The following is a 25,901-nucleotide window of genomic DNA, read 5'->3' on the forward strand; positions in this document are numbered from 1 at the left end:
GAAAGCGTGGGTAAAAGGGAGCGTGTGTATGCATGTGGGTCTTAGATCAGCACATACAGGAACTGAAATTAAGGAAAAGGGAACTAGATTCGTTTGTGAAATAGGACAACGCGGCTGGTCTGGATCTGTTGTGGGTTCTTGAAAAACAAATCTGAGCTGGGTCAGTGACGTACTGGGACATTTTCTTGGGAAAAGGTGGGAGGTCTAGGGTCGAGGTGGACTAACATGTATTAGGGGCGCCAAATCCCCTCTTCCCAAGCTGCTTTTAACCCTTGAGTTGCTTCTCTCATTCTGCCTTGATATTTAACTGTTTTCCGTATTTTATACGTCATATTATCGTAACAATCCAGCGATACGATGCTGAAAGGAAAAAAACTTTTAGAAAAGAAGGAGGAAGAAAAGAAAGACAAGGAAGGAGGGAAGATGGCCTTAAAGGTGACAACTCCTAGATCGATTTCAGTCCCAACCGAGGCAGCTCCCATGCCAAATAAGGTGGGCTTTCCATCTGCCACACCCGGAAGCATCTACAGCGCCATCTTGAATCGCAATCATGCCGTCATCGATGCAAAACGCCTGAAAAACTTCATTGAGCTGCGGGACAAATATTTTCGCAAGAAGGTCCTATTCGAAGACCCTCTTTTTCCTGCGGATGACACATCTCTCTTCTATTCTGGCCAATTCCCCATCAAGTTTGAATGGAAGCGCCCACCAGTGAGTATCACTCAGCTACCACTAAGCGGCGCTATATGTTCCAAAGGCCTGAAGGCTCTGACCTGGACCTTATCAAGGAGACGTTACAAGAAAAATTATAATTTTGTTATGTTAAAAGGAATATGATTTGCATCAGTATGGTTCAGTAAGACGTTCCTCCTGTGTGTTGGGAGTGTCAGATTAGATAGTTCCAGTAGTACAAGATCATCACAATGTGTAGATATCTTTCACTGAATGAATCTCTCTGACCATATTAAGCTCTGACCATATTAAATTCAGCATTTAGGTCAGACCAAAGGTTAGTTAACTTATTTGTAGTGGCCAGGTTGTTTATTATTGTATCAACAGTCATCAACATGTGTTCAGTTTACTTCTGATTTCAGGCATTGATATGGCACGTCCTTCACATTTTGAATCGGTTTCCAAATTTGTTTGAATATTTGAATAAATGCATTAGACTTTGGGGTAGTATGGGGTAGTATGGTGGTTAGCATTGTTGCCTCTGGCTTCAAGGCCCCCAGGGTTCCATGTGTGTGGAGTTTGCATGTTCTCCCTGTGTCATCATGGGGTTTCCTCTCGGTAATCCAGTCCCCCTCCCACAGCCCCAAAACATGCTAATGTGAGTTACAAAATTGCCCGCAGGTGTGATTATGTGAGCGAATGGTGAGTGAGCCCTGCGATGGGTTGGTGTCCCATCCTGGGTTATTCCCTGCCTTGCGCCCATGGGCTCCAGACCCTCCCACGACCCTGAATAGCATAAGTAGTTACAGAAGATGGATGGATGATATTACATCTTCTCATAATGTCGCTCATGCATACTTGTCGTATTTACAAACTAGCCTAGAACTGTACATAGTGTGACAGATATCCAACTGACTCTGAAACAATTGCTTGAGTGAATCGATAGTCCAAGTTGCAACTGCACCAAAAATTTGAGGCTTCTCTCCATAGGATTAACCTCCTATAGTTCTGCTGAGGCGGCTCAACTAGGAGCTCCATTGAGAAGAGGTTTAAAAGGCCTGAAAGCCTTCTGCTGAGGCAGTGCATCCTACAGCCTGCCCGTTACACAGAACACACTGCTCCCCTCTTTGTGCGGTCCAACAATGCAGATGGTGAAAATGTGTAACCACCCATACTGTCCAGGGGGCCCGGGGGTCCCGGCATCATTGTTCGAGGACCAATTACCATCCAGAAAATGGTTGATTTTCGTGTGTTCTGCCAAACTCCGCCCACCACGCCCAAGGCCACGGTATGACAAGCAAGGTGTTACATCATTGAAAAATGTGGCCAATCACAGGTTAGTCATTTGGCTATATGCCAGGGTGTTTAGGTCTGTTAATGTATAGTAGAGATAGCAAACGCCAACAAAGGCTAAAAAAAGACAAGACATAATGCCCTACACACCGTCTGGCTTCTTCTGCGACCGGCTGATCCGGGAAAGGGAGCGAAGGGATGGGGAAGGCTCCATCAGCAACCCCCTACGCTTCAGCGGCCAGGACTTTGCCACCATTAAGCAGGAGAACCTCCAAAAGAAAGCCCTGTTTGAGGATGATGTCTTCCCAGCCACTGTGGATTCCTTAGGCTTCAAGGAGCTAGGACAAAAGTCAAACAAAGTGAAGAACATTGTCTGGAAGAGGCCTAAGGTAGGAGAGGGAAAGGGGCAGGGCAAGATCATGGAGGCTGGTGTACATGTAGGGAGGGTAATAGGCAGACGGAGGCTATGGAACATGGAAGCTCCATTCCCAATCTAGAACGTTGACAGGTGCTGAGGAAGAGCAGAGAAAAAAGGTTCAATCATGACCCCTGAGGTTATGTTTCAGTTACGAAGCCTGAACAGTTGATGTAGAATGCAGAGACTTTTTAATTAAAAGAATGGTTGCAAAAAGTGTTGTTTTAGCAGGAGATCGTGTTGGCTTGAAGAGATTTGAATTCTGAAGCTTGAGTTTTGTAGTGGTCAGGCAATGAGGAAACTGTGTGATGTAATGCTGGTATGGAGAATGAATGGCAGGTATACAAAATACCGGGGTCTGTTGGCAAACTTGGCCAGAAAGGAGATTTTATGAGAATGTCTGCAAAACTGTGATGCAAAACTAACATACAGGTATAATGAAATGTATACATACTTGCATGGATAACTAACTGGTGGATACAGTGGTTAGCAAGACTTAGAACCAACCGGCTTGCGAAGTTGCTTGAAGAACCAGTCAGTTATCTTAGCTTTCCATTCAAAGCTACACTGATGAAGTGAAACCAGGCTCATTCAGAGACTCTGGAACTAATAGAGCTGTCAGCTTTAAAATAAAATTACAGATCAATGTCAAGACTGAGAAGCTATTAACAAGCGAAAGAAATTACTTACCATATTGACAAAAGCTAATGGTCTCTGTAAAAATAATTCTTAGAACTAAGTATGAAATCTTTTATTGTACACTTTTTAGATTTTTCAAAGAATAAATCCTAATCCACAAATATATACATACATAAATTATTTTTATTTTAATATTTAAATATTGAAATAAAAACATGACCAATTCGGTATCTGTCACAGCTGACCTGAGATCAGTGGGTTGTGGGAAGGGTCAGTCAGAAGGTGCCACCTGTGGGTCACATGACTGGTTTATTCTTCAGCTGGGTATATATTTTCTTAACCACAATTTATAATTATGTTTATATATCAGAAATTGCAATAACAAATACAAAAAGAGAGAAAGATATTTGCAAAACACATTCATGAATAATAGTAGAATATTCCTAATTTTTATTGATGCCTGGCATCATCAAACTGTCCATACACAGACAGACGTGTCCGTGACAAGACTCTTCTGTGTCCATAGTAACAAAAAACATGTAGGTTATGTCTTTAGATACTATGTCTAAGGTACATTTTAAGTTCCATTTTGATCAAAATGTCCACAAGACTTGGTGTTGACCCTGGATAAATACCAATTATTTGACCTGATATTAAACTGGTTTTCTGGGAATGTGAAATTTATTTTTAGCAGGTATGCTTTCACCATTTGGTAACTGGAAATTTATTTAAAACGTATTGAGTTACAGCCAGCAAGAAGCAGTTCAGCTGGCTGACAGACTCAACACTATAAAGAGGTCAGAGTCTGAAGCAATGTTTTCTGGTTAAAACCTGAAGGATGATGTCGGGATCTACATTATGTTGTTCTGTAGTTGGTGATGTTAGGTTCTAGGTCACCGACACGTCACAGATCATTTGGTGTCTCACAGATCCAGGTCAAGTAAATGGAAATGATACTTTCTCGTGATGTGAGCTATTGTAATTCAAGATGTGTGACACAAAAACTTGAGTTCAGTGCATGGTGCTCAGACATTTCGCCATCGTCATGGTGCATACTCACAGCTCTACGCTGAAAATAAACCCCAGTGATTTTTAACCTGTCTGCTTATTAACAATGTAATCTCCATCAATGTCCTTAGAATGCACACTTTCAGGATTAATGCATTAGGAAACATAAGGTTTGGTATTTGTACCTGTCAATGTGATAAGAGGTGTCGGTTCACAAGCTAACATTGACACATAGCCTGCAACACACGGCAGCTGTCTGGACCGTGTCAACTTGGATGGAGTTCAAGTCAACAGCAGATACGAAAAAGATCTGAATGCAGTCAGCTGTCACTTGGGCACCTGGCATGGGTCACTAAAAGTTATACTGTTGATTGCTTGTGTGGCATCTCTGTCCGGTAATACTGATTCTCTGAAAACACATGCAGGAATAATCTTTTAATGCACAGCTCAGACATAGGACAGCCCTTTTTTAAAATGAGATATTTAAAAAACAGATTTCAGCTGAGTGGCATTTAGGACCATCAATAGGTCAAGTGGACAAGTAAGATTGCAGCTAATGGACAAGAAATGTATTTAATTTTCAGAACCACCTTTTATGGAGCCATACCATTCCCTTTTTGCTTAATATTAATCGTCACTTGACTATACAGTCAATCTTGGCTTATGAAGGATGTATCAGCTCATTCATATTGCCATTAAACACTGCACATCCCTTAGGGGTCGTTAATCATTAACCAGCCAGATCAGTTACCAGGGCAGCCTGCAGTTCTAACTGGAACAGAGAAGAGACTCCTATAATCCTGTTCTTCACTGTACAGGAGATCTGCGAAAACCCACAGTTCATCGTGGGAGGAGCCAACCGGACAGACATCTGCCAAGGAGATCTGGGTGAGAGTCATTTATAGATACTGTCACATCTGGGCACAAGCATGTTAGATGCAGACCTGAGTACTTTAGGAAGTTTGTATGCACCATCACGTTGCCTGTCTATGGCAACAATAACTTTAGCTAGTTTCTCAATCAACATGAACCACTACAAGCTGTCTGCTGAACAGAGGTGCAGACTGAGCATCAATCCTCACATCCAGACACTCAGAGAATCTCAGATCCACCAATGATAAAGAATGGCAGTGGTCTGTCAACCTATAAGCAGTGTTGTAACATCTACTGCTGCTGTCTGGGTGTAACTATGAACTTAGGCCCATGTTTCTATGGTGGTAAAGCTGGTGCATTATCTGCCATGAGAGTACAGATTCACATTTGGAATCTTGGCTGTCTTAGCAACCAGGATTTGCTGAGTGTGAATGAACCAAAAGGTGTGGTGATTCCCAGGGGCTGTAAAAGGTATGTGGGGGGGGGTAAGGGAGAATCAGAGGGATCATGTGGATCAATCAGCATCAAGTGGTGAAAGTTCAGGCAGGCTGACAAAGCAGAACAGTTAACAGCACACTGCCTTGATAAAAAATAAATCTGCAGGTATCTCGATGAAAGGCTGTTATGGCATGACATTCGAATCATCTAATAAAGTTTCCTGGAAAAGAGCGGCACGCCAGGCGAAGACGCGCAGCAGCTGCATTGACTCGCATCTAGTTGACATCGCGTCTCGTTGTTGGATCGTAGATGTCATACCCTCATACGCCCGCAGAGGGTCCAAAAAAAGTCGAAAGACAGAAACAGCTGTGGCCTCAAGTTTGCCTGTCAAAAAAAAAAAAAAAACAAGGAAGGGACTGGAGCAACCGAGCTACATGGGCAAAACCCTGGAATGAAAGGGGCTCACTGCATGCAAGGATGCATGGATAGTGCAGGTCACCAGATACAGGGAGGGACAACATTCCTGAACTTTCTGTTGAGGGCAGAAGTGAGGGGTGTAACTCCAGCCGTTCGATGTGTGACCGCAAGCCACCTGCACACAGAGCTGTTAATGACGACGAATACCCACCAGGGAACTCTAAACTCCATTTCTGACACATTGCATGTTTGCTCAGAAAATAGCACCGATGTGCGCCAGCAAGCCTGGACTTGAAGGCTTAGACACCTTGTCAGGCATGCATCTATGGGGCCTGGTTTTATCCAAGTAGACAAGGGATCTCCAACTCTGGTCCTGGAGAGATATTATCCAGTAGGTTTTCTCTTCTACCTGAAGCCAGGTTATACTTTATCATGTAGTGAAATGGTCATCCAGTATGGCTCCTACTGGTTTCTGCAGGTGACTGTTGGCTACTGGCGGCCATTGCATGCTTGACGCTTAATGAGAAGCTTCTGTACAGAGTCATCCCCCCAGAGCAGAGCTTCACTGAAAACTACGCCGGCATTTTCCACTTCCAGGTTAGTGCCGTGAACCAGCTGCTGCTTTATCATTTAATTGGGATCAAAGCAAAATAAAGTTTCCTTCTGACACTTTTCTGTCATCTCTCAATTCTGCGTTTGGTTACCCCTGGGCTGGGTGCTTTAGTTCTGGCGCTATGGCGATTGGGTTGATGTAGTCGTGGACGACCGGATCCCCACTTTCAACAACCAGCTGGTCTTCACCAAGTCAGAAGTGAGGAATGAGTTTTGGAGCGCCCTACTGGAGAAAGCCTACGCCAAGTGAGTGGGATGCAATGTGACCTCTATAAATGCACCAGGGAAAATGCCCACTGCAGCACATTGTCACAGTGTCCTGAAAAACCCCCTCTGTCCCCAAAGCCTCCTATTCTCCTGTTATATCCTGCACTCCATCCTGCTTCTAAGGACCTCATTTTATGCTGAAAAGTTTGGCATTTAAATGCCATCGAATGCAAGCAGACTCTTTTGCATTTGCCTCCAGTCATGAAGAATTGCTCAACACACTAAAATTGAGAAAGCTGAATTTCTCTTTACTTAATTCCAGTGTGTCCACATTCTGTATGTCCACATAGCTGTATATGTATTTTAAAGTCACCATATCCTTCTTCTTTTTTGTGAAGGGGACAAAGGGACAACAGCAAAGCCAAAAAACAGAAAAATGAAAGGAGATATTCTCCCAAGTGTCATTTGTACTGGTTCATCAATATGATCCATTTCTTAATGAAAATATTGGAAAAACATTAACATATGTACTAACATAACACATACTGATTTTGTTTGATATTTCATATTAATTTTAAATTTAATTAAAGTTGGATACTCCAACTTCCTCCCGCAGTCCAAAGACACTCAGTTGGGCTAAATTTCCAATGTCATGTGACCAAAGCAGCGGACTGGCCAGGTACCCTATGCTGCTTACAAAAGGCTCCAGGTCCCCCTATGATCCTGTTCAGGCATCGGTGTAAATTACGGGGGGGGGGGTTGTAATCCTCCCAATAATCGAAAACCAGCCAATACAACCCCCTGAACCCCCTTAAATGGGTAGGGATCTCAACCCCCCCCCCCCAATCCTCAACCCAAAGTTATACCCCTGTGTTTAGGATAAGTGTTCGAAAGACAGACGTGTGTACTAGCACTTGGATGTGGAATCGAGTTCACCGCATAGTCTGCACTCATCACCGCTTCACCCCGTGGCCAGGCTGCATGGTTCCTATGAGGCCCTCAAGGGTGGGAACACCACCGAAGCCATGGAGGACTTCACCGGCGGGGTGACCGAGTTTTACGACATAAAGGACGCACCCAAGGAGCTGTATAAGATCATGAAGAAAGCCTTGGAGAGGGGGTCTCTCATGGGATGCTCCATGGACGTGAGTGTTTGCCACAAATCTCTCCCAGCCGATGGACACACGGGCCTCCGCGGGCTTATGGTAAAACTACAGAACCGTAGCTTTTGTGGTGGGTGAAGTTAAAAGGATTTTGATATTTCCCAGCTTAATGCTGATAGTTTTCATTTTGCTATGTTTGAATAAGGGTCTCATTTTCAGGTCACAAATAAGAGTTCTTGCTGTAATCAAAGTCTTGTTTTTCATTTTTGTTTTCGTCTTTGAGTCTTGGGTTTTTCTTTATTTCTTGTATCTTTGTAAAGCTGTATCTACTGATCCTACATCCTGACTCTAACTGTGAGTCTCTGTCATCTGACGTGTCTCTATCCTGCTGGTGTGAAGGATACCTTGGGATACTCCCCACCCCCAGACGTGCTGGGCCCTATTATCGATAAGATGATCACAGATGCACAAAAGAGCAAGCTGGGGGACACCTCGGGTGGGGTTGGTATCGATCCGATTGGCTGAGGCCTTTTGAGGGAGCTTGCATCACCTTGGCTGTCCGGCTGCTACTCACCTGGATGGCGTCTTGTACCTCAGCTTTTCACAGAGGAGGCATAAAAGAGCCTGAGGGCAACAACTGAAATTAATGTTTTCTGAGCATGTGCACTGAGTTGAGTAACTAATCTTTTCCATGGTCACCGAAGGTTAGTACTGCTTGCCCCTTGGCTCTGTGCCATTCAGTCTAATTTACTAGCCCATTCTACGTTATAAGGGGACAGGTACTGGCTGATTTCAAGTTTTTATGTTGCTCGACATATTTTATAGGCACAAATGATGGTTAAGCAACCTGAAGCTGCCCACCTGCTTTCTCCTCAAAAGTTCAGCAGAACTATGGCCCTACTCAGCAGCCTTTAGGAGCACCTTTGCTGCATGTAGGATGTCTGTGATCATCACCCGGAGGCATCAGCTTCATATAACCACTGTCAATGAACTCATGTCTTTTTTCGTTTCTTGGTCTTACAGGCTTTAGTTCCAGCCCGGTTAGAGACCCGGACCGCCACTGGACTCGTCAAAGGCCACGCCTACTCTGTGACAGGAGTGGAGGAGGTGAGGATATGTCATTGACTTAGACCCAGATCACACAGTTCAAGGAGGGTAGGGTAGGTGACTGTAACTCATCAGCGACTTTACCCATAAAGCAATGCAGGATATTTTATTTATGTGTTTTTTTTCATCCAGTTTTTTGGTAAGCTGTTCAATAGTATGAATGACTATCTCTTGTTAAAAAAATGAAATACAGGTTAATGGATTGATTAAAGCGCCACCACACTGATGTGTTGCCGTATGGCCGTGGTGGGAAAGGTGCCGTGCTAATAGGTCCGGTGTGTTCCACGCAGTGTACAAAGTCACTGCAGAAGCAGCCCAAGATACGCCTGGTGCGGCTCCGGAACCCGTGGGGTCAGGTGGAGTGGAACGGGCCATGGAGTGACAAGTGAGTGGCTCCATCCTGCAGACGTCACTATGGGGACCAATCAGCCAAAAAAGTCTGTAATCAAATACAATGAAATACTCTATGGTGTCTGACCCTTAACAGCTGAGTTGGTCAAGCAAATTAGTACACAGGATTTTGTAAGAAATTAAGTACACAAGCAAGGAAAATGCTTCTTGAAAACAATCTCGGTTTACATATAGCTCTCAATGTACAAACATGCTTACTTTTGAGCAGTCATCACCAATGGCAAAATGGCAACGTTTGTTATAAGCTTGTGTTGCTAGTCAAAGCGTGATTTCGAGTAGCGTTATGTGAATCCCTCTCCACCCCCATGTAGCTCAAAGGAGTGGGCATCTATCGCCAAGGCAGAGAAAGAGAAGCTTCAGCAGCAAAATGCTGAAGATGGAGAGTTCTGGTAAGAGGCAGCTGGCAGCGTACCTGTGTATGACCTGCCTCACAACCACTCCTAGTACAAAGGGAAACATATGTACCCATTGATACAAGTTTAATAGCCATGCCTGAAGTTATTCCTTTTCTAAGAATCATATATCTGTCGAGATTTTCACAAAGTCTTTTCCCACGTTTTCTGCCTCTCTTCTACCCAGGATGTCCTTTGACGACTTCAAGAGGAACTTCACTAAGATCGAAATCTGCAACCTCACTCCCGACGCGCTTCAGGACGACAAGATCCACAAGTGGACAGTATCAGTGAACGAGGGCCGCTGGGTGCGCGGCTGCTCTGCTGGGGGATGTCGAAATTACCCAGGTGGGCAGCCCGCAAATCCAAACCAAGGGGAAAGAGATCACTGATACCAAGACTGATACCAAGACTGATTCCAGGACTGATACCAAGACCGATACCAGGACTGATAGCAGGACTGATACTAAGACCGATACCACTGCCATACCACAAACACCTCCACTCTGGATTAAATTTGTGATTCATGGAATCATGGACTAGAACATTATCAGGTTCAACCAAGGTCTCCACCCATATTGTAATTACTCGGGGGGGGGGGGGGTGGTGGTGTAATGGCTGGTTTTGAATATTGGGGAGGTTATAAGTCCCCCCAGCCCCAGTTTTTTAATCTTAAAAAATCCCGAAAAAGTAAAACAAAAATCTTCCAAATCAACCATTTAAACATTTTAACAATAGTACAGTTAACAATGGTGCATTTGCCTAACCTTCTTATCAAAGGAAGTCGATAAAGCCAATGATTCAAGTGATTAAAATAATAAACTGATACAGAATAACATCAGTGCTCAGAAACAATATATTATAAAAGTTATTGACCATGATGTCCACAGAGCAGCACAACCTGAATAGAATCATAGCATTTTAGGGGAAATCCCTGTGCCACCACCTGCAGACACATTCTGGACGAACCCCCAGTACCGACTGCGCCTGCTGGAGGAGGACGACGACCCCGATGACAACGAGGTGGCCTGCACTGTTGTGGTGGCTCTGATGCAGAAGAACCGCAGGATGGAGCGCAAGATGGGGGCCAACCTCTTCACCATTGGCTTTTCCATCTATGAGGTGTTTAACGCGGTTGTGGACTTCTCAGTTCATACAGAACATGCGTTTCCTCAACATGTGTTGACCATGGAGTTTCTTCAAGGATTTCCGATCTGAACACATTGAACAATAGTAATGCGGCACTGCAACAAGTCCATGCTCGATAATGGCCTGTTTTCTCTTCTTGTTTGTGTCCGCTGCAGGTCCCTCAAGAGGTATGGTGGTGTGAACCTCCTTCAAAGACATTCGATGAAGCTTTAGGTCATGGCTGAGTCAAACAAGTGCCCAGTTCTCTGCAGTGTGAAGCATTTATATCTACTGCTACATTCCTGTTCTTCTTTCAGCTTGCTTCTTTGGTCTATCTGCAGATAGACCTAAACATTTTAAAACATTCATTAGTCTGAACTTTTACATAGAGAAATAGCTTCCGGTTAAGTAAACGTACATAAAGGTGTCACTACGCCTTGACTTTCCATGTTGAGCATTTGTATTAGTTTTCATCTCTCCCGACAGTCACAGTAGATAGTCCGCTGGACCAACACTTCAGCTGGACTTTCTCTATGAATCTCTGCATTAGATGCACGGCAACACGCAACACATGCCGAAGGACTTCTTCCTCTACAATGCCTCCAAGGCACGCTGCAAATCCTACATCAATCTGCGGGAGGTGACGGAGCGCTTCCGCCTCCCCCCGGGAGAGTACATCATTGTCCCCTCCACCTACGAGCCCCACCAGGAGGGAGAGTTCATCCTCAGGGTCTTCTCAGAGAAGAACAACTTGTCAGAGTAAGTAGGCTGAGCAAGTTGGGGGGGGGGCTGAGGAGGCATGGAGGCAGTGGGAGGTAGGGGGGGATTAATTATGTCAGTGACATCCCCCCTTAAAAAGATCAGATAAATATTCTTGATGATTTACCGTCTTTGGCAACCAAAACCTAACGATATTATCCAACGGTAGGCTAATATTTACAGATCATAATGCAAATTCTGTATAATTTGCAACTAATACAGAATAGCCAGGTATACAGATGATGCCTGTAAGGCATTTCACTGCCCAGTGCAACTAAGAGAGCTTCATGACAGATACACTTATTTGAGTTCCCAATCAGGTATTGAAACAATACAAGTGTGCCTGTTCAGTAATGGTGCTTTTCCACTGGCATACAGGAAGTAGGCTGAACCCGAGCAATACCATGAAGAGTGCCTAGTTACAGTACAGTTCCAGCTTGCTTTGGTTTTCCACTGCAGAGGGGCCGGCTCAGTAAAGGTGTTGCTGGGTTTGGTGAGCGATAGTGATGGAAAACCGAAGAAACGCATATTTACTGTTCACATTGTGTACATAATCATTTGCTATATGCTAAACTCTTCTAGCAAGTCTGTGAGAATCGCCATTTTATGAAAGTATCGAACGCTAGCGTAATTAACATTTTCTTGCATAAATTTGCATTACGAATCTCTTCCGTTCAGTTGATCGATAGCACTTTTTTAATTAGGCAGCTAGAAATGTTCAAGTTCCGAGTTACTGGGAATGCATCGATACATCGCGATGCGCAACACTACTAATAATGAATAATATAGAATATGCCTTCAGATAATCTATGCATATCAATGCAAATCAGTGGTATCTCTGAGCTTTTTAATCAATCAGATGGTGGCGATGCAACCAGCTCAGTTTGGTCATGCTTTCGGCCCTGCTAGTAAGCAGGACCATGTCAGCGCGGTTGGGGCTCACATAATTTACAATGGAAAACCATCAGTGTGCAGCGTGGTTCAGTTCTTGGCGGCAGTGGAAAAGTGCCATTATATCCTTGATCCTTGTACAATGGGGGGGGGGGGGTGCTTTTTTGTGTCAATGTCCAGTTTTGGCAGGGGTGAGTTTCACAATAGATGTGTGATATCTGATGATCGGGTGTAAAGATCTTGTGAGTTTTCATGTGCCTGTGAAGAGCAAGTGAATAGGGGTTATACATCTGGCATCTCATGATCCATTTCCTCAAAGTGAGACTCAACATACTGTATGGACGTACATTAGGGTGGGGTGAAAAAATCTAAATTTCCAATAGCAATTCAAATAGTGTGGAAAAGTTGTCACCGGACTTCTTTATTAAATGTGCAAAATATCTTTGAAATAGGTTAATATTTTCAGTTTCCGCAACGCGATCGAAGTTTTCACCTGTCACATCAATGGGCAATATACACTATCCATTATCTATCATCGGTGTTGTGTTTGTGCACTTTCACAACATGATAATCACTACAAAATACCAATGTTCAGGTAACGCAGATTTTTACTGGGTATCAGCCATACACATACATTACATCGCTCTGCGGCTCTACGTGCATTGCGATTAATCACCTGTCACATCAATGCGCAGATCCACGCTATGTATCATCCATATCATAACGCAATGTAAAATTGCTCCTCAGTGCCACCAAAATTAAAAGTATTAAGCACGACAGTCAAAATGGTTAGATACACTATATTACTAAAAATATTGGGACACTTGAATTCAATGATTTGGAGGGGTGTCCCAACATTTTTGGTAAGACCCAGATGGATAAAGCGGTATAGATAATGGATAGTGTATATTGCCAGTATGTCAGTGTAAGCATGCTCCCGTGGTATAGATAACGGATAGTGTATCTTGCCAGTATGTCAGTGTAAGCATGCTCCCATGGTATAGATAATGGATAGTGTATATTGCCAGTATGTCAGTGTAAGCATGCTCCTGTGGTATAGATAATGGACAGTGTATATTGCCAGTATGTCAGTGTAAGCATGCTCCTGTGGTATAGATAACGGATAGTGTATCTTGCCAGTATGTCAGTGTAAGCATGCTCCTGTGGTATAGATAACGGATAGTGTATCTTGCCAGTATGTCAGTGTAAGCATGCTCCTGTGGTATAGATAACGGATAGTGTATATTGCCAGTATGTCAGTGTAAGCATGCTCCTGTGGTATAGATAACGGATAGTGTATATTGCCAGTATGTCAGTGTAAGCATGCTCCTGTGGTATAGATAACGGATAGTGTATATTGCCAGTATGTCAGTGTAAGCATGCTCCTGTGGTATAGATAATGGATAGTGTATATTGCCAGTATGTCAGTGTAAGCATGCTCCTGTGGTATAGATAATGGATAGTGTGTATTGCCAGTATGTCAGTGTAAGCATGCTCCTGTGGTATAGATAATGGATAGTGTGTATTGCCAGTATGTCAGTGTAAGCATGCTCCTGTGGTATAGATAATGGATAGTGTATATTGCCAGTATGTCAGTGTAAGCATGCTCCCGTGGTATAGATAACGGATAGTGTATCTTGCCAGTATGTCAGTGTAAGCATGCTCCTGCGGTATAGATAATGGATAGTGTATATTGCCAGTATGTCAGTGTAAGCATGCTCCTGCGGTATAGATAATGGATAGTGTATATTGCCAGTATGTCAGTGTAAGCATGCTCCCGCGGTATAGATAATGGATAGTGTATATTGCCAGTATGTCAGTGTAAGCATGCTCCCGCGGTATAGATAATGGATAGTGTATATTGCCAGTATGTCAGTGTAAGCATGCTCCCGTGGTATAGATAATGGATAGTGTATATTGCCAGTATGTCAGTGTAAGCATGCTCCCGTGGTATAGATAATGGATAGTGTATATTGCCAGTATGTCAGTGTAAGCATGCTCCCGTGGTATAGATAATGGATAGTGTATATTGCCAGTATGTCAGTGTAAGCATGCTCCTGTGGTATAGATAAAGGATAGTGTATATTGCCAGTATGTCAGTGTAAGCATGCTCCTGTTGTATAGATAATGGATAGTGTATATTGCCAGTATGTCAGTGTAAGCATGCTCCTGCGGAATAGATAATGGATAGTGTATATTGCCAGTATGTCAGTGTAAGCATGCTCCTGTGGTATAGATAATGGATAGTGTATATTGCCAGTATGTCAGTGTAAGCATGCTCCTGTGGTATAGATAATGGATAGTGTATCTTGCCAGTATGTCAGTGTAAGCATGCTCCTGTGGTATAGATAATGGATAGTGTATATTGCCAGTATGTCAGTGTAAGCATGCTCCTGTGGTATAGATAATGGATAGTGTATCTTGCCAGTATGTCAGTGTAAGCATGCTCCTGTGGTATAGATAACGGATAGTGTGTATTGCCAGTATGTCAGTGTAAGCATGCTCCTGTGGTATAGATAACGGATAGTGTGTATTGCCAGTATGTCAGTGTAAGCATGCTCCTGTGGTATAGATAACGGATAGTGTGTATTGCCAGTATGTCAGTGTAAGCATGCTCCCGTGGTATAGATAACGGATAGTGTGTATTGCCAGTATGTCAGTGTAAGCATGCTCCCGTGGTATAGATAACGGATAGTGTGTATTGCCAGTATGTCAGTGTAAGCATGCTCCCGTGGTATAGATAACGGATAGTGTGTATTGCCAGTATGTCAGTGTAAGCATGCTCCCGTGGTATAGATAACGGATAGTGTGTATTGCCAGTATGTCAGTGTAAGCATGCTCCCGTGGTATAGATAACGGATAGTGTGTATTGCCAGTATGTCAGTGTAAGCATGCTCCCGTGGTATAGATAACGGATAGTGTGTATTGCCAGTATGTCAGTGTAAGCATGCTCCCGTGGTATAGATAATGGATAGTGTGTATTGCCAGTATGTCAGTGTAAGCATGCTCCCGTGGTATAGATAATGGATAGTGTGTATTGCCAGTATGTCAGTGTAAGCATGCTCCCGTGGTATAGATAATGGATAGTGTGTATTGCCAGTATGTCAGTGTAAGCATGCTCCCGTGGTATAGATAATGGATAGTGTATATTGCCAGTATGTCAGTGTAAGCATGCTCCTGTGGTATAGATAATGGATAGTGTATATTGCCAGTATGTCAGTGTAAGCATGCTCCTGTGGTATAGATAATGGATAGTGTATATTGCCAGTATGTCAGTGTAAGCATGCTCCTGTGGTATAGATAATGGATAGTGTATATTGCCAGTATGCTCCTGAGCGCCACATTTCTGAATGAGTTGTTTCCCACGTACTCATTGTCACTGACTGATTGTTAGGTTCTTGTATTAAATTGAAACAATTTTACATTGCGAAAATATTAACCTATTTCAAAGATATTTTGCACGTTTAATAACGAGGTCCAGTGACAACTTTTCTGCACTATTGGAAATTGTTATTGGAAATTTTGATTTTTTCACCCCACCCAAATGTACATCTCTAGTGTGTGTTCATTTATGAGAGCACAAATTACACATAATCTTCCTGGTTGCTCCTTGCCTTGTAATCACAAGACTTGCACCTCTTTATGACTAAGCATGTTTATATAATGCCTTAGAGGATTTAACAAGAAGGGAGTCGGAAAACAACAAAAGAAAATCACCCTATCTGCTGCTGAATTTGCAGTCATGTCCCTCTAAAGCAATTACAGCAACTCCCCAGACCATGAAGCAGAGGGTGAGAGTTTGGCTCATGTTACCTCTATGATGGTGATCATTGTAAAGATGATCAGGATCAGATGTCTTGGACCCAACTCCTCTACCATCTGATTAGTTATCTCTCTTATTTTTCCTCCTGCCCTCAGAACATTTTTGTGCAAGTAAAAGTACCTCAAGTCATTGTAAAACTCACATCTAGGAACACTCAAAGGGCTCAGTTTCTGCTGGTCGGAACCGGGGCTGTGTAAGGTCCCTTCAGTATCTGCATGATGCTAATTCTTGTGTTATGAAGCCCACAAGAAGAAGAACTGCAGAACATTTCACAAGAGTATCTGTGCGTGCGATAGGCTGCTTCCCCTTTTGTTCTGTTTAGAGGGCACAGAGCACAATGAGGAGGAAGAGGAATGAAATCCTGACCAAAAATAACACAAGAAGGTCACGTTAACAGAAGCCGCCCTCAGTCAAAGTGTACATGTGTAACAGTTTCAACACTCAGATTTTACACAACACTTAATGCGCAAGATTACACATGGATGTACTGCACGAGAAGAGAGGGGTCAACATCCAGAACCATGTTAATATCCCATGTTCATTTTCACAGAAAGGTACTATTCAATAGTAAGAAACAATAAGCAAGAATATAAGAATATCCTCCTGAGACCCAAGGAAAAAAGTGTCCTTCAATTTTAGGTTATTTGTCTTTGGAGGAAATAAGACATCTTGCAATTTAGATTTTTTCAAATGTATTTTTATTTTTAATTTCACAGCATGTCCTCTTTAGTCTACAACAGGAATAAATATGTTTCCTTACATCAGTGAAAAGATAGATGCAAAAACAAAATGTCCACTGCAATGGACATAAATGAATGGGTGGGGTCTCAGGAGGTTATAAATAGCACAGAGACATTACATTAAAGCCCCTCTAAGATGCTATGATGACAAAAAAACGCTCCTGTCTTCATCAAACTGAACTTCTGAACTTACAATGATGGCAATTCCATACATTGTTATCATTTATGTAGACTCAAGAGGTCTCAAAACTCACAGAGAACCTCAAAAATCCAAGGCCATGTGCCAGTGTATTTATAGAGAAACGTGGGGAAGAGGGGAGTGTTGTTTTTTTGGGTTCGGAGCTGAATTCGTTGGGCTCACTCCTAGCGTAACTCACTATTTCAGTGCTGCCATGGTAACCACCGCTTTCTTGGTTTCTATTTAGGGAGATAGAGCACCAGATCGAGGCCAACAAGCCGGAGGTGAGTACCTCCCTTTTTCCAACAGCCTGCCCCCATCCTCCCGTCTCTGAACTCCCCAGTCATGCCCTCCTCGTTCAAAATGCTAGGGTGCGGCTAGAGATTTTGGGCCTTCAACCCAGATCAATCCAATTATGTTTTTTTTAGGCCCCTGTCAGTCAGGGGCCCTTGGAATCGCCTTAACTCCACCCCCCCCCCCCCCCTTTACAACACCCCTGCCCACAAACCCTCACTCGTCAGCAGCCTTCAGACAATGGATAACAGGCTCTTTCAAAAGTCAATTAAATTCACTGTCATTGCCAGTTCAGTAACCACCCTGTGCCCTCTCCCTTGTTAAATTCTGTTTTATTTTCCTTGGCATCCTCAGCCAGAGAAGAAAGAGAAGAAACGGAAGGTAACAGCCTCAGGCATGCTGGGATATACTTCTCATCCCATCTACTTTACTTTACAACAAAGCAAGAATAACATTAGGACCGACTCCAGCTTGTGACACTGGGATGTAACACTGGGTATAGGACCAAGTGGCGTTTAACACGGTTGGCAAAAAAAGAACAGAATAATAATACATCCTAGAATAAATGAAGCGAAAAATGTTATCTGATCTTCCCCAGGTGTCTGGATAATGCATGCATTCTATGTTTAACTATATAGTGAGTCTAGCAGAGTTAAAATGTGCAGGCGGTCTAGTTGACTGTTGGTTCACCCAGAATTCCTCTCTGTCTTCACTCCCTTTGAACGGCCCTGTGGCTGTCCGCTCCCACTGTGACCCAATCCGGCGCAGCCCATCGTTTTCGTGTCAGACATAGCGAATGCCAACAAGGAGATTGAGCAGGAGGAGTATGAGGAGGAGAGTAAGAAAAAAAAGGAGGAAGTGAAAAAGGTTGCTGTCCTTTCTTTGAGGAGGGTGGGGAAGGTGAAGCATGGAAGGCAGGGTGTGGGGAAAGGGTCCCAGCTTAGGGGTCAAATGCAACCCCCTGCCATCACAGGACCCCACCGATCCACATTTAGTGTGTCAGCTTTTAAAGGTCAAACCTAAGGTTAGTAGGAGCCCCAGCTACCTACATGTAAAGAGAAGAGGCACAATTATAGTTTTGGGCCAACGTTTGGTGCTGGTCAGTGATCTGGACCACTATGGTGGCACCTTCATCTCCACCATCCCCACCCCAGCTCCAGTATCACCTTCAAGCACTGGATGCATGGCTTGCAGTGAAGGATTTGATGTGTCTTCTTCTCGTCTTGTTGATTTTGAATTAACTTTTGTTTGGGCGAGACAGCAGCTGTTGCTGCCATTGCATGGATTTGAAGGTCCTTGAGGAGGTCCTGTATGGAACGGTAATGAAATGGCTGTTTTGAGCTCATCTAATTTCCATGAATAAGTGCCAGCTCAGTAATTCAGAGAATCCTGCTTTCAATACAATGGAGGTTGACAAGCCTGCAGTAGGATTTCCCTCCCAGTCTCCTCCTGTCCTGTATTCCCATACAGTCTGTGACTGAATGATTGCCTTAATACATTAGATCAGTGTTTCCCAATCCAGTCCTCAGGAACCCTTAGCCGGTCCACGTCTTTGCTCCCTCCCAGCACCTGGTAAAATCATGGACTGTCTCTGGGTCCCTGTAGACCGGATTAGGAAACACTGCATTAGATTACTGATGGAGCATTTACAACCACTGGATCCTCAAACTCTGGTGGCAAGTGTGTTGGGTGCCGCACTGATCTCCAGTTAATCCTGCTTCTCTGGTGTCAGCCTGGGTTCACTGGGGATAATAATGCCACCCCCAGCCTAGGTTTAATACTATTTTAATATTTCTTACACTGCTAGAGGCTTTCTTCAACAGTTTCATCTTTATATTGCTAATGCAGAATTAGCCAAGTACAAAAAGTTTGCCTTCTGCTAGCCTGGGGTTATGACGTGTATGATGGGTGTTTGCAGGTTCTGCTTTAACATCTCAGCAAACTGGAATGCGTTAAGCCCTGGCTGACGAGGGCAGCCCTCATACCGGACAACCTTCTGACTGGTCTCTTTCCCTCCATCTCACAGCCAGCACCAGCCACCACAGAGTGCGAGGAGGACAAGCAGTTCCACAGCATCTTCCAACAGATCGCCGGGGATGTGAGTACTGGGAGCACTGGTGGGATTGAGTACTACCAAGTCACCTGGGACACTGGCAGTTCCGTTCATATGAACTGCATAAATGGATGCCAAATATGCACGATGTTTTTGCGGTCAGTTTTCTGAAGGTACGCATGAACAAGATGTCAGCTACACCCTGCAGCTCACCATCTAGCTAACCCAGAGTTGTCCTTCACTGCAGGACATGGAGATCACGTCCAATGAGCTCAAGAATGTCCTGAACAAAGCCATTGGCAAACGTGAGTGTGCTTCTTACCTTTGGTCTTGCTTCTTCAGGACAGCCGACGGCCCCATCCCTTTCTACTACCCCTGTTATCCATGTCACCCCCCTCTCTCTGTTCTCCTCCCTCCCCAACAGACAAGGAGCTGAAGACCATGGGCTTCTGCCTGGAGAGTTGCAGGAGTATGATTGCCCTCATGGATGTATCCTGCCCACAATAGCATTGCTGTACTCACATACACACCCTGAAAAGGATACTGTCCTCAGTAAATTGTTTCTTACCTACAGTGTATTACACATAAACAACAAAGTTAGTAATTATCTCCATGGATATGCTCGATCTTTCTAATGACTAAGACAAAACAGCTTATTAAATGTTAGTAAAATCTCATGTCATCCCGATCATTTATAAAATAAACATTTGAAGTCAGTTGGGAGGCAAGTACCCTCTTTAACTAGCACAGACAGATGGGTCAGGCAAACTAAACTTTGATGAGTTCAAACACCTGTGGAACAAGATCAAACAGTGGCAGGTGGGTGAAGTGATTAACATTGCAGAGACTTCTTCATGTATACATACGCTACCAGTCAAAAGCTTTTGCACAGACAGATTTTCTACATTTGCGTGTTACTCACTTAATTTAATTTACTAAAATATGCTGAGAATTCTTTGCTAACAAATAAATTTACAGTATGTTCACCATTTGAGTACCTTTATTAGCAAGATGTCAATATCTTTGATTCTCTAGCAGTTACAACAGCAGAGAAAATTTGAGGTATTTTTTCTACAAGGGACCTTAAATACTGCTCTGTTTCATGGGATGAAACAGTTAACTAGTGCATTAAAAGTTAATGGACATACTAGAATTTGACTATACCCTCACCACACAACCAGTTAACAGGATGTCAGACATACACTGTTTTATACTCTTTCCATGTTGTTGTATTTGACTTATATTTTCATTTCATTCATGTTCACTGAACTTTCCAATGTTTAACAATAAAAAATCTGCAGTTCATGAAATGAATGGAAAAGTGATGTGATGTGCAAAAACTTGTGACTGGTGGTGTATATAGTAGCATTTAGGCACCCTTAGCTTAACTTGACATGCTAGCTGCTCTCTAGGTACAAATTCTCAGTTCGGTCAAGGACACTAGTATCCGCGGTCATCTATGATGTGGTCTACATGCAGGGGATCTTCAAGCGGCACGACTTTGACAAGTCTGGCACTATAAACAGCTATGACATGAGGAACGCTGTCAATGATGCAGGTTAGAGACTGCCAGTTCACAATCCATTTGTCCGGTGTTGTCCATTTAAATCATCGCTAGCAATCTAATGAACTATCATTCACATTTTTTGTGCCTTATGTCCTACATAGGCTTCCATCTCAGCAATCAACTATATGACGTCATCACCATGCGCTACGCCAACGACAACATGAAGATTGACTTTGACAGCTATATCTGCTGCCTGGTGCGGCTCGAGGGCATGTTCAGTAAGTTATCATCTTATAATGCAGGACATGTGGGAGAACAGCAGCACACGAATGTATATGTTATGAACTCCAGTGAATTCAGCATGTTTGGGGGGGGGGGGGGGCAGCTGGTGGCTGACACATGGGGTTTCCTTTGCAGGGGCTTTCCATGCTTTTGACAAAGATGGAGACGGTCTGATCAAGCTCAACGTCCTGGAGGTAAAACCACTCACCTTTAACTGATTTACATATGTACAGCAATGGGAGTGAATAGATTTATTAAGATTATTAAGAATATTAAGGATCAAGATAGTCAGCGTTTTTGCTCCCTCCCAGCTCCCGGGGGACTGTCAGGCAGGGAGCTGGCTGGGGGCCCCTGAGGACCGGGCTGGGGGCCCCTGAGGACCGGGCTGGGGGCCCCTGAGGACCGGGCTGACACGTGTGTATGTGTGTCTCCCCATGTGCAGTGGCTCCAGCTAACCATGTACGCCTAGAGGAATCCTCAACGCCAAGCAGGGCCTCCTCTACACTGAAATACGAAGGCTCGACCACACCAGAAGTTACCTCAGCCATCACCCCACGGAATTCGGCTCTACCCAACACTGACCGCCAGCTTCCTGCCCACACACTGTCAATATACCTCACGGACAAAGGCAGTTCTCTTTCACCATACTGGGCACTCCTTGCCCAGACACAGCCAGGGTTTTAACTTGCAGCACAAATCCCTTCCTCGTTTCACCATCACTCAAAGAGAGAGGCTCATTCCTCAAAGGTTGGACTTGTCTTTCATCTCAACTAAAGTGCACCAATGGAATTCTTAGGCACAATCCAAAAAATAGTTTGGAAAGTGTTAGTGTCACCTCATTGGGCAGATATAGAGGAGGAGGGTCACACGGCAGGCAATCAAATTAGGCTTTTGGGGGGAGGGGATTAACCAAAGTTCTCTATATACATATGGTGTGAATGTTTTTGTAGTGTAATACTGAAGCTGCATTTTAAAGATACACTTGTTTGAATTTCTTCAAATCCTATCAAACTAGGCTGTTCCATATTTAGTACATAAATTGCTAATTAGAGTACCACAATGAGACATTTACTGACACTGTGCAATTGTCTCGTTTGAACAGCAATGTTGTAGTCTTTTAAAGGACGCCATTTCACTTTTTATTTTTATTTGAAAGCCTGTTAATTTAAACAATACCGATCTCAGGTTCTCTCGCAAACTTCCTCAATAAACACCAAGCCATGTCGATTCATTCGACTGAAAAGGTGCTCGAGCACACGCAAAAATACAACGAAACACAGCGAATGTCAATTTGAAAATAAACTATTCAAAAATTTATTTTTGTCTGTCACTCATGCTCCTTATAAAATGCTTATAGACAAGAACAATGGGCTCCACAGAAGGTGCAGGTGTGCCCCAAAAGCAGGGGGAAGGGGCCACCTCTCCGCCACGGACGAAAAACACAATCAGCGGTAACCACAACAATGGAGTCCCTACAGAGACACCACAGCTGTGGCTGGTTCAGATGGACTGTTTTTTAATACTCATACGAAGGTAACTGGCTGGATGGAGGCGGCAGGGCGGGAGGGGGGGCCAGCTGCAGTGCAGCGTACACGTTTATGTGAACACCCAGCACTCTGAGCCAACCCCACTTTAAAGTTTCAATGCATCCTTTTCACTGCTGTATTGTTAGTTGCCAATTCCCCATTATGTCACACTGCTCTGAAACTTCCACTTAAAAACATCTCACTCTGTCCCTACAAAACAAATCAGTCGCACGTGCATACACACTCATACAACCTAGGTCTGCAATAGAGAGCGCCCTTTCAGCAGGAGCATAATCGGGATTTAAAAGCATGTGAAAACACGTCACGCACTGGCTTACTCTGGTAAAATTTGAATCCAAAATCAAATACGCATAAAGTACGTGTTGAAAATAAATTTTCAGCCCAGTAGTAGTAGCTAAAAACAGGACTGTGATCAGTGCAGCGATACGTGACTCTGGAACATTCCACCATCTTTTGGACGACACGCTGACCTTTCCGTATTACTAGGAGATTCTTAAATACTGTACTGCATAAGGCAGAATGGTCACATGACAAACTGCTTTTTGTTGTTCCTGTAGCTGCTTTAAAGACTTCCAGGGGAAGGAAAAAAAAAAAGATAAAATCCATGTCGAAAGGCATCCATCCCCTTTCTTGGAAGCGGCCTATTTCCCTCGACATGGGGATTTGCGTCTGAGATGAGCAAACAGGGGATGCCCCATGTTTAGCCCAGTTGTGGCCCAACAGATGCTGATGCTTTGCTTGGTGGTCCTGAGTGACTAGAGCCCGCAGAAACTCCATACAGCACGGGACCGCACCTCCTCCAAGTTTACACCCCCCCCCCCAGTTTGTTAAGCATCCCGTTGACATCTTCGGGAGGTGGGTCAGTCTAAAGTTTTGGCAGCTAAGCAAAAGGTAGAGGACTTCACAAATAAAGTCACCATCCCAGGTGACACGTGGGTAAGGACCTCGGGGGGGGGAGGGACTGTCTGACCCCAACATCGTTTCACTTCAGCGGAGGCCAACTACAGACAATCAGGCCGCCTCAGCTGCCTAGGGCTCCGGGCTGCTGTCCTCCTCGGCGTGTTTCTGTACGTGCAGGGGGATGTCCTGCTGGGACAGAGGAGCAGCATCAGCCTCACACTCACCGAACACACAGGGGAATGGGGGCAGTGTGCCAAATATCCTGTAAACCAGGGCATCTCAACCTGGGGGGCATATGATGGTATAATCAACAAATTCACACAATTTTCAAAACAAAGTATTTAAGGGACCCCCCCCCAAAAAAAATTATTAAAGAAGCCCCCACCCCAGTCTTTAGTAATCACACATATTAGAGCTATGGGGGTCTGCGCTCTTTGTGGGACCCTGCTTTAAGAAAAACCCCAGCATTAGAATTTAGTGATCAGTGGTCATTGTTGAGACACCACAGCACACTGTGCACAACAATGAAATGGGTCCTCTGCATATATGTGACAAAGTGACATAGCAGGGGGCAGCTAATTCAGTGCCCGGGGAGCAGTGCTTGGGGGCGGTACCTCACTCAGGGTACCTCAGTGGTGCCTTGCTGGTCGGGATTTCGAACCAGCAATCTTTCAATTACAAGTGCGCTTCCCTAACCATTAAGCCACCACTAACACTAACAGGAGGTACCAGTACAGCCAGAGACACACATAACTGGTGCTGAAGTACATATTCCCCATATAAAGTGGGGTGTGCGATATGATACATCTTGCAGCAACTGCGTAAACAAACGCACAAGAAACTGCCACATGTATCGCTTTATATGGCAAAAGTGTCCTTCCATTCCAGTGATGTGCATCCCTGAGTATAGCCTCTAGATACCAACGTATTCTTACTAGAATTGTGCATCGTTTAGGTTTCCAATACTGGTGCTAAGGCGTTATTTTTTAAATTGTGTTTCTAAATGGTGCCTGAACAGGCACTGAACAAAAAATAAGGCAAAAAACAAAGATAAACAACATTAAAGAATGGCTTTATATTCCTAAGGCAAAGTTCGAACTTGGTATATTAACCTGACACCTCAAATATGAATATAAATAAATTTGACGTGTTCCCCTCTTTACACACAATCGTCTTTAAATATTAGCTGAATGTCCTGGTGTCTGAATCCTTTCGAATGAAATACAGCCACACGTAGACCATTTAGATTTAGGCTTTTAAACCGCGTTTATGGTAGCTACTAACTATCGTTAGGCGTTTGCTGACATCAGAGCGGGTGTAATGTTAAGTTGCAACGGCGCGTGAGGTGCAGTGATGCTTCCGTTGCCTGAGCACTAAAGGGTAAATAAGCTTACTCTACAAGAGCAAGTTGAGGGAAGCATAAAGACAATTTCCCCATGGGGATCAATAAAGTATCGATTATTATTATTACTACTACTACTACTACTACTACAACAAATCGACAGCTCAGGCATTTAAGAGGCCTTGAAATCTGCGTTGCAATACGGTCCGGTACATACCGATTCATGACCACACTGGCACTGAGTTTCGGTACTCGAGCCTAATTCTTGCACTTTTGCTCTGACGTTTATTATTAGATAGGTTGCCACGCTGCTGTGAATCGGTCGGCTGGCTGCTCGCCGTCCCCGGCCGTCTGGCGACGGGAGGGAGGGCCGCGTACCTGGTTAGAGCCGTTCCGTGAGGTGAAGAAGGCCTCGCAGCTCCGCCAGCGGCACTTGAGGGTCCGGAGAGTGGGGTTGGCGTGGTCCGTGAGGAGGTGCTGCTGCAGGTGGGCCATCACACCAAAGATCAGCGAACAGCCATGCCACTGTAGAAGGGAGGGTATTTTTGTAATCCACCCAGTTTGGCCCTGACTCAGGAATTAGCATTCTTCAAGAAGGAAATAGTTTTGCTAGCTGTGCTGGATTTTTTTGCACGCGTAAATTATTCTGACTCCGCCTTCGGCACTGTAATGTCTGTCCTGTCAAGAACTTGGCACCACGAGTCCAGGAGGATCGTTACTAGTTTCACTGCTTCTCTGACTGGGTTGAAGATAAGAGCTTTACTTGACCTAAAAATGACTATCGCCATGCTAACTGCTAACCGCTAACCGACTGCGCAGCTTAAGTAGAGGCGTGACACGTTAGCTGACTGTCCAATCAGCCTTACAGAC

The 25,901-nt window shown here is 44.1% G+C and overlaps 2 protein-coding genes across 6 annotated transcripts in view; one reads left to right on the plus strand and one right to left on the minus strand.

Annotated features, from left to right (window-relative positions):
• On the plus strand, positions 1-22,559 carry LOC111859952 (calpain-3). 4 transcript variants are annotated; one of them, XM_023843145.2, is made up of 24 exons: positions 1-711; positions 4,846-4,915; positions 6,234-6,352; positions 6,480-6,613; positions 7,551-7,719; positions 8,077-8,178; positions 8,701-8,784; positions 9,075-9,169; positions 9,507-9,584; positions 9,775-9,935; positions 10,540-10,709; positions 10,892-10,903; positions 11,266-11,474; positions 17,354-17,390; positions 17,755-17,781; positions 18,169-18,267; positions 19,427-19,498; positions 19,701-19,758; positions 19,878-19,942; positions 20,204-20,272; positions 20,933-21,011; positions 21,122-21,238; positions 21,378-21,436; positions 21,685-22,559. In XM_023843145.2, the coding sequence occupies exons 1-24, from the start codon at positions 358-360 to the stop codon at positions 21,709-21,711; spliced, it is 2,466 nt and encodes an 821-aa protein (XP_023698913.2). In that variant the 5' UTR covers positions 1-357; the 3' UTR covers positions 21,712-22,559. The 4 variants fall into 4 exon arrangements, with proteins under 4 accessions (XP_023698913.2, XP_023698914.2, XP_023698915.2 ...); XM_023843146.2 differs by lacking the exon at positions 8,077-8,178; XM_023843147.2 differs by lacking the exons at positions 17,755-17,781; positions 18,169-18,267.
• The window catches only part of LOC111859951 (zinc finger protein 106-like), a 13,932-nt gene continuing 10,559 nt past the window's right edge, over positions 22,529-25,901 (minus strand). The window contains exons 21-22 of one of the 2 annotated variants that reach the window (XM_023843144.2): positions 25,410-25,556; positions 22,529-23,875 (exon numbers count right to left, since the gene is read on the minus strand). In XM_023843144.2, coding sequence (XP_023698912.2) covers positions 23,819-23,875; positions 25,410-25,556 — 204 coding nt within the window. In that variant the 3' untranslated portion in view covers positions 22,529-23,818. Of the gene's footprint in view, positions 23,879-25,409; positions 25,557-25,901 lie in introns of both variants that reach the window. The other variant, XM_023843143.2, reaches the window with a different exon arrangement.

Source organism: Paramormyrops kingsleyae, chromosome 19, assembly GCF_048594095.1.
Source record: "Paramormyrops kingsleyae isolate MSU_618 chromosome 19, PKINGS_0.4, whole genome shotgun sequence".
NCBI classification, from domain to species: Eukaryota; Metazoa; Chordata; class Actinopteri; order Osteoglossiformes; family Mormyridae; genus Paramormyrops; species Paramormyrops kingsleyae.